The following is an 8,447-nucleotide window of genomic DNA, read 5'->3' as shown; positions in this document are numbered from 1 at the left end:
ACATAGACCAGAGAGAATGGCAGGAAGAAGAAAAAGAAAATGAAAAGAAAGGGGTTGGGGGATATATTTAAAATCAACAAACAAGATGTCATAAAGAAATGAGACAATGATGAGCAACCTTCACATTAATGGAACCCGTCGATCGAGGCAACCAATACGAATACACGTGCCAAAGGAACCAGTCAGAACTGGACATGTGTCAAGAGCAATAAGTGTGTCGTCATTGGGTTTCACGAACAAAGCGACTCCATTGTCGATAAAGCTAATAGGTATCATTGTGCTTTTTGGGTTTCGAGTATATTCAGATACAACAATTAATATATACATGTGAATAGAAAAGTGCCATCAGTGCTCAACTCGGGTCTCGAGGATCCGAGTAAAGTTCCGAACCCATGAGAGGGGACTAAATCACAACACTAGGCAGTACAAAATCCAGACCCCACAAAGAGTAACATTCTGAGGCATAAGCAACCCTCGAAATCCGAGTCAAATCAGCAAAAAGAAATCGATGAGTCGGATTCGAGATAAATAAATGCTCCAAGTCCAAATAAATATAATAAAGAAAACATTATCTCGAAGCTCGAAATCTCATAAATCTAACCAGAAATGGTATGGGATTCAGATTCCAAATTCTAAGGGATTTGATCGAGATATTATCCACTAGAAAAATTAGGGATTGTCCTAAATACTAGGGATTTGTTGCTAAATTAGCTCAATGAATGTAGATGAAATCTCAGAAGAAATACATTCCAATTCAGTTACAAGCTTCGAATTGGAAGGAAGAAGGCATCAACAAAGGAAGGGGGAGTTTAGGGTTTGATCTTTATAAATAGAGGAGGTAAAGTCACAAAAAGGTACGCTTTTCTGATACACAAAAACTCCACCAAATTTCGTATTGAATCTGACTTGGGCATCGAAGAAGTGGTGTTGCAGGCACACCTAAGTAGGGGTGTTAGTGGGTACTCATTCACTCGAAATCGAAATCGAAACCCTGGCTCCGGTTCCTTTTTTATTAGAACCAATTAGAACTAAGTCTAATATGAAACCAAACAGATAGGAACCGGAACTATTAGGTTTTTTCCAATAGGTACCCTGCACCGATTTATTTTTACATTAAACATTATTGAGGTTATCCTATTTTTTTAAAATTAACATATATAATATAAAGTTCTTCAAATTTCATATAAACTAAATATTTGAACTTAAAATGGGTTATTTCTTTTTAAATTTATTACTTGTAAAGTAGATAAATTTTAATTTTTAAAAAATAAAAATCATTAAATCATCTTTTTAGTGGAGCAAATTATTATTCAGTTAATACTTTACAAATAACATGTTATTTTTTAGAAGGAATTTTTTTTTTTAATAATGATTTTGAAATAATTTTTCTCATTTGATTCTTGAAACCGGAACTAATGGGTACCCATGGATTTTGATGGTTCTAATTCCAGTTCCACTTATTTTAAAATCGGAACTCAAACCGACAAGAACCAAAACCGATAAAATATAGTGGTTATGGTTCTAATATTTATAGGAACCGAACCAGAACCGACCCATTGACACCCCTACACCTAGGAGCAAGAGGATCTAGATCCAAAGTATCAAAGAGAATCGAGGTAGTGCAAGAAATTGCATCTAGAAAAATGTTTAATTCTAATTACACTCCCACAATTGCATCACAAGTACAACAATGAGAACTCAAAAGGAGTGAGTGCCTTGAAAAACAAAAATATTAAGGCCATTTTTTTAAAATTCCATTAACTACACAGCTTCAACTTTACAGGAAAAAAATGAAACAGAAACACAATTTAATCTTCAACACTGACATCCATCTTTCGGGTCTGTGAATGGAACATATTAGCTATATCGATGGCTGTGCTACAGTCCTCCACTCTTCTATCTGGTACCACGCGAATGAATCTCGGGAATCTGATTGAGATACCACGAGAGGGATGAACTAAACCAATGGCAGCCTGGTGAACCGGTGAAATTGTGAAGTCTGCAAAATATTAAATTATAGAGAAATTTTCATAATGATTTGAATTAGCTTGTCAGGGAAAACTATTACATGGTGGAAATTACTTACCTGCACCTTTTATCTCCCAGACAAGTTCAGGAGAAAACCATCTATCTGGTACCTCAGCCGTTTGATAATAAGGAGGTTTTTTGGACAATATCTTTTCGCCGGAAAAGATCTCCTTCATCTGCAACTCAACTTTCGCAGGCAATCAATCCCCTTCATTCGCACAATGAAAATTTAAACCGTAGGGCTTAAAATGGGTGGGATTCAACTCGGATCCGAGTATATCCATATTCAGATCCAAATTTCTTTAGTGGGACCCGAATCCATATCCAAATTCAGCTCGGATCCTACTAGATAAACCGTATCTGAACCATTTTGACTTCAACTAACCAGGATCCAACATGACTGAATTGCTTGATTCAGGTCGGACCAAGTAAGATAATTCGAGATAGTTCAACATTTTTTCTTCGATACTTGTTTGTTAATTACCATTATAAACCTTTTATTTATAAGAATTTCTGTTATGTTGCAATAGTAGAAAAGGATATTTTGAAAAACCTAAGAATATAATTTTCAAAACAATATATAATTCGGATCTTCATTCTGATATATGGATGGATCCGTATCCGTACCAGATTCGACTTGGGTCATGGTACATCAAACCATATTCGACCCATTTGTTTCTATTCGAATCTAGTCCAAGGACCCAAACCCGCTAAATTTGAATATTGGATCACTCGGATTTCAGATAAAATCCGACCCATTTTATGCCCTTTCTAAAAACAAAACAAAAAAAGAGATGGAATTTCATCTTGGCAATAGCCAGCTTTAATAACTTGCATCACCTATGTTGGCTGAATGATATCAACCCAAAATGGTTTGAGTTCAGTTGTTACTTTTGGGTCTAGAAGGGTATTTGTTTCTTATTTACAATAGTACTCCATTTTATTTGATCTGAATAAGGGTCTAATAACATGGCATTCCAATGGAGTTCAAACTAGAAAAAAGACTGGATCAAAGATCCCATCAAGGGATCATAAATCAATCAAGTCTGGCAGGGGATGGGAAATCATTAATAAGAAGATTCAAAACTAAAACAGGTGGCCAACGGGGTAAAACATTTGACTTACATCCACATAGAAAGAATCAGTGAATCCAGACATGACACGGCACACACTTTGAAATTCTTCAGTATCGGGGTTGTAGCATGCCATAAGGAATGGACTATACCTGAAAGATGAGAAAAAGAACACTGTGGTTACTGCTACTGTGCTTTTCCAAATGGTGAAAATTTACTCATAGAAATAACCTAAACTATTACAAGTATATAGCAAAAATAGTGGAATGAATTTACGGTTATTACCATCCTGCTTTTCTCCCATTCCCATGCCAAGCACCGATGGGAACTAAATCAAGAGAGTCGCTCAATCCTTCCATATAATCTCTCTTGACCTAAAATGGAAATATCAGTGTTCTGCTTTTATTTAGAATTTTTTTTCTTTTGTTTTTAACTTAGTTAAAAATAAATAAATAAATAACCACTCATTAAATTGACATAACCTTTAACCACGAGTCAGTACGCTTTGATGCAACATATCCAGCATCAACGTCTAAAGATTTCACCATGATTCCTTCACACGAGGAGTTAAATGCATCTTCAATAAATGAGTTTATCTTGGTCAATGTAGCTTGAGAGCTCGGACAGGCATCTTCAGCTTCCACCTAAAATTCACCAAGATAAGAAACAACCATTTATTCAAAGATCAATGAACTAAATTGATATGAACATAAATAAGTACTTACTGTTATTTCCTTTGCAAATTCAAAATAACCCCACTTCTCATCATAGAACAAATCCTTCAAATCTGTGACAGATCATTATAAAAAGAAGAGTTGAGATTTTGCTTACATTAAGATCCATGGAAATAGAAGGAAAAAAAAAGGCATTTTTCTCTGGTAAATCAGAGAGGTAAAAACATACATCTTCTCCTTTGACATAGAGGGAAGGCCAATAGCCTGTAAATAAGAGAATTTGTTCAAGGTCACATATTAAGTTACATTAGTTCAGCTATAGTATGTTAGAATATATTATACCAGATGCACCTAAGATTGCAAAAAAATCAAAAGCATGTGATAACATCTTTTGAATGGGATTTTTTTTTCCAGCTAAGATAATGCAACCTATGATGTAATAGGAAATATACAATATGTACACAAATCCAAAATGATGAAAAGTCTTGAATAAGCAATAAAAATCTATGTGAGAAAAGTGAGAAGTTTATTACCAAGCTTCCAGTTTTTCCGTTCCAATTCGAAATGAATGTTTCAGGGTCAATGTTTTGGATTGTCTCAGAATATTTTAATCGAGTCTGTATTGATTTTTTTTCCCAAACGAAACATTGCATCAAGACGAAATTTTAACCTATCTTGAAACTTCAATATCTCACTAGTACATTATAGTGCTTCACCCCATCAATGCCAAACTAAAAACAATGGCTGAATGAATCTCAATACAGAAAAGAGGGGTTGAGAGCGGTGATAATGCTCAAAGAATTTAGTGATGCTTCTAACACCTGATAGTTAATGCAGCTATACATGTCTCCTTTGTTGTTATATATAGGAATTTTGGTATCTTTCTCCATTCATTTGGTATCTTTTTAGACTTAAAAATATTGTTGAACAATTAAAGTAGGCCAGTAGAATCCAGTACTTTGGATGCATGTCTCAAACTTCTATCAGAATATCATTTGATATTAAGGCATACTTGTCTTCATCTTTGTTATTGCTATCTTCACTTATGACACCCCGATTCCATGAATGTATGTATACTCTCAGATCACTTTTAAGTGGTCTTTATTTAATAATTTCTGGAAATAACCTAGCCACCTTTCCTTAATCTATTTATCTTTTACCAAGACACTCATCTTCGTGCCTTCATTGATTAAGACCAAATCTAAGCATCACGGTTCAATCCAGATACCGAAAATCAAGAATATTACAATTCGAAGTTTACCATCCAAATCAACAGCATATGAAAGACCCCCTTGAGAAAGTAGCAATCAATCTCCTATGAAACTTCAAGCTGGATTATAGTAGTTCAAGTCAGGTCTGCTTCTGAAATCCGACTTCAAGCACCTCATGACCGACTTATAGGATTCTCATTGGAGCAAAGAACCAATAAAGGCATATTACATATCATCTGTTTGAAACATTCTAATTAATTGTAGATACTCACTAGTCACTACTAGTGGATTTGCAATCATGGCTCGACAACGTAGTTGTCACATTCCCAATGATGAACTTGATAAGTTTGGGGGTCCAACTCAAAACCAATTGGCAATGAGTGGAGAGGCCCAGGAGCTTATAAGGAGAGAGACAAGGCAATGAGTGTCCAATGTGGGACTAGACTCAACATGCCCTCGCACGTTGAGGAACTAGGTGACGTGGAGGAGAGAAAAGCGGGATACCAAGATAAGTTTGGGGTCCAACTCAAAACCAATTGGCAATGAGTGGAGAGGCCTAGGAGATTATAAGGAGAGAGACAAGGCAATAAGTGTCCAACATGGGACTAAACTCAACAGAACCATGATAATTCTTCTCTCTCCTTCTCTGTCTCAACCTATTTTTTCAATGTTGCACACAAATCTTAAAGTAGTCAATGGCAAGCCTTTAGATTTTGCCTTCATTATAGTCACAATTGAAATTACAAGTCAGAGATATGTTTTTCACTTCCCTTAAACCAACTAATATTTCCATTTGATGAAAAAAATTGTTAACTTACATCCAGCCAGTTTCTGATGTATAGGCACACGATCATTTTTCACAATGTCAGAACTTTCATATAAGCATAAATAACATATTTTAGTTTCAGAGGTAATAGCAAAACCAACATTTAATTTCTGAAATATGTCCAAAGTATAGTAGTTCAACCTAAATTTTTAACCCAAGAATCTCAAAAATTCAAGAAAGGGTTTAGATGGTTACTGGTCTCCATTCACAAACATGACATCAAAGATGAAGACACAAATGCCAACCTGCAAGGTAAAGCATATGACTAAATCAATCGAGGAATATAAACCACCCAAGCACTGACCAATAAATGTGCATTATGTATGTTAATAAGCAAATTCAAAATAATTGTCTGCCATTTATACTAATAGAAAATTATACGAAGGAAATTGTGAAGAAGTCAGAAAAAGAAAAAAAAAAACATGGAAAGAAATAATTGGAGCAAAACCCCAAACATTAGAGTAAATTGACAAGAAAGTTAACATAAGGAAAGACAAAAAGAAGGTAATTTCAAAGATATAATATAACTCACATAAAACTCTCACTGCTGTGAGAGAAACAGAAATTGTAAAAATCAGATTTATGGTGGTCAGAAGAGATGATTCTATTTAACAAAATAAAACAAAATAATCTTCTTCCTTGAAAAAAAGATCATAATAAACCATATCCTATAATTTAAAGTTTAAGAAATGCAATGAACATGTGCCCACAACAATCATCAACCTCATTATCCTGAAATACACAATAGAGATGAAAAAAGCTAAAAATAAAATAAAAAATTAAGGTCATAACCAACTCAAAGAAAAATAGGCATATGAAAGTATGGGCGCACAAAGTCAAAGACAAAGAAAGATAGGAAAGCAAAACGGAAATTAGGGACAACAATGAAAGATTCTGGCTCTCACAATTCCATCAATCCGATTATTGGGTAGGATATTCTGGGAAGGTCTTAGTAATTTCAATCTCCTTTTTAAATCAGTGAATTGGAATCTACAAACATTCTTCATGGTGATAATTCCCACATGATCTGAAATATTGAAACAGAAGGATTGAAATATGTATTGGTACTTTGGGGTTTTGACATGAAATATGTTTGTTATACGCGTGTCAAGAGAATATTCTATGTGGAAATTGATACATCGTATTTTTACTGATTTTTCAGTGCTAAATCATCATACCTCATTAATTTTCAATTGAACGATTGAAAAACATAATTTAGATTATAATGTATAATTGCCTAAAAAAAACAATTATAATGTGACACATTGCATGTATCGACTATGAGTTACTATTATCATACTAAAACTCTTTCAAAAACATATTCCTTTCTAAGGTATTAATCATCCAAAACCAGCCACAGTATTGGTATTTTGAGGGACCAAAAACAGCATAATCAATGTGGCAAATTGATGGAACTAAAGTGCAACATAAGTGAGAGTTTCTAGGGCATATGATCGACTCAGACATAGAAATTTTGAGTCTTTACCAAAACTTGGGTTGAAACTTTGGGCTTCCCAATTTAATCCAAATCAAATAATGAATGTAAATCTTTATATAGTAGATATCTATTGAATTAATGTTCAATAAGTGGAAATGTGCTTCTGGAGTACTATGGGACCAGCACATACCAAACAAATTAAAAGGTAAATTTTATAAGATAGCAGTAAGACCAAGTATGCTTTATGGAGCTAAATGTTGGGCAATTAGGAAACAACATTTTCATAGATTGAGCATAGCAAAGATGACAATGTTTTTTTTTTTTTTTTGATCGATAAAGATAATTTATTGATAAGAAAATAGGGGGTCGAGATGACCAACCAAACAAAGGGGACCAACCAAACAAAGACAAAACAAAAGAAAGAGTGAAACAAAAAGAGCTCGACCATCGAGTTAAACCCGCTATAACAAACACACCCTGTCCCAACAATCGACAAAGTCTTCAAAGAATACCCCCTTAAAATCCTTGTACAGTTTACTCCAAGAAAACATGATCTCCAAAACAGAAAGAATTAATTCTTCCATCGTAGAAACCTTCCCCTCAAAGATACAACGATTGCGTTCTTTCCAGATACACCAACAAATTGCAAACGGAGTTAGGAACCAAAGAATTTGTTTAAAACGCAAGAATGAAGCTCCCCAAGCTAACCAAGATTCCAAATAGCCCTCTATCCCAAATAGAGAAATAAAGTGCGATCAAATGTGATGAGCCACCTTACAATGGATGAATAAGTGATCCACCGTTTCCGCCTGGGATTTACACATACAACATTGATTTGGCGAGATGAAACCTCTTCTGATCAGTTGGTCTAGAGTTGTGAGTCTCCCTAACGCTGCCAACCAAAGGAAAACCGAAATCTTCCGAGGTATCTTGCCACCCCAGACAATAGAGTGAGGAAATGACATTGTACTACTTGGCGCAATGCTAACATACAATGATTTGATAGTGAACTTCCCATCTCGGGTACCTTCCCATAGTCTCTGATCTATCGATGAACTCTGCACATAATTATTCTCCACCATAGCAATAAACCTCCCAAGCATATCCACCTCCCAATCATTGAAAGTTCTTCTAAACCCAAAGTCCCAGTTAAACACTCCATTTTCCACTCTCTTGAAGCCAGAAAAAACTTGCTCA

The 8,447-nt window shown here is 34.8% G+C and overlaps 1 protein-coding gene across 3 annotated transcripts in view; it reads right to left on the bottom strand.

Annotated features, from left to right (window-relative positions):
• Positions 1-1,629: 1,629 nt before the first annotated feature.
• Positions 1,630-8,447, bottom strand: part of LIG6 (DNA LIGASE 6) — a 48,864-nt gene continuing 42,046 nt past the window's right edge. For 2 of the 3 annotated variants that reach the window (XM_086432448.1, XM_086432449.1), the window contains 8 exons: positions 6,008-6,057; positions 4,005-4,039; positions 3,827-3,888; positions 3,584-3,745; positions 3,387-3,475; positions 3,154-3,253; positions 2,087-2,204; positions 1,630-1,999 (listed from right to left, as the gene is read on the bottom strand). In XM_086432448.1, coding sequence (XP_086288574.1) covers positions 1,809-1,999; positions 2,087-2,204; positions 3,154-3,253; positions 3,387-3,475; positions 3,584-3,745; positions 3,827-3,888; positions 4,005-4,039; positions 6,008-6,057 — 807 coding nt within the window. In that variant the 3' untranslated portion in view covers positions 1,630-1,808. Of the gene's footprint in view, positions 2,000-2,086; positions 2,205-3,153; positions 3,254-3,386; positions 3,476-3,583; positions 3,746-3,826; positions 3,889-4,004; positions 4,040-6,007; positions 6,058-8,447 lie in introns of those variants that run through there. The other variant, XR_015175695.1, reaches the window with a different exon arrangement.

The sequence above is a fragment of the Akebia trifoliata genome, chromosome 2 (genome assembly GCF_017979445.1).
Source record: "Akebia trifoliata isolate Shusen 1 chromosome 2, ASM1797944v1, whole genome shotgun sequence".
NCBI lineage: Eukaryota > Viridiplantae > Streptophyta > Magnoliopsida > Ranunculales > Lardizabalaceae > Akebia > Akebia trifoliata.
Note: the sequence above shows the minus strand (reverse complement) of the source record. Positions and strands in the feature narration are given on the sequence as shown.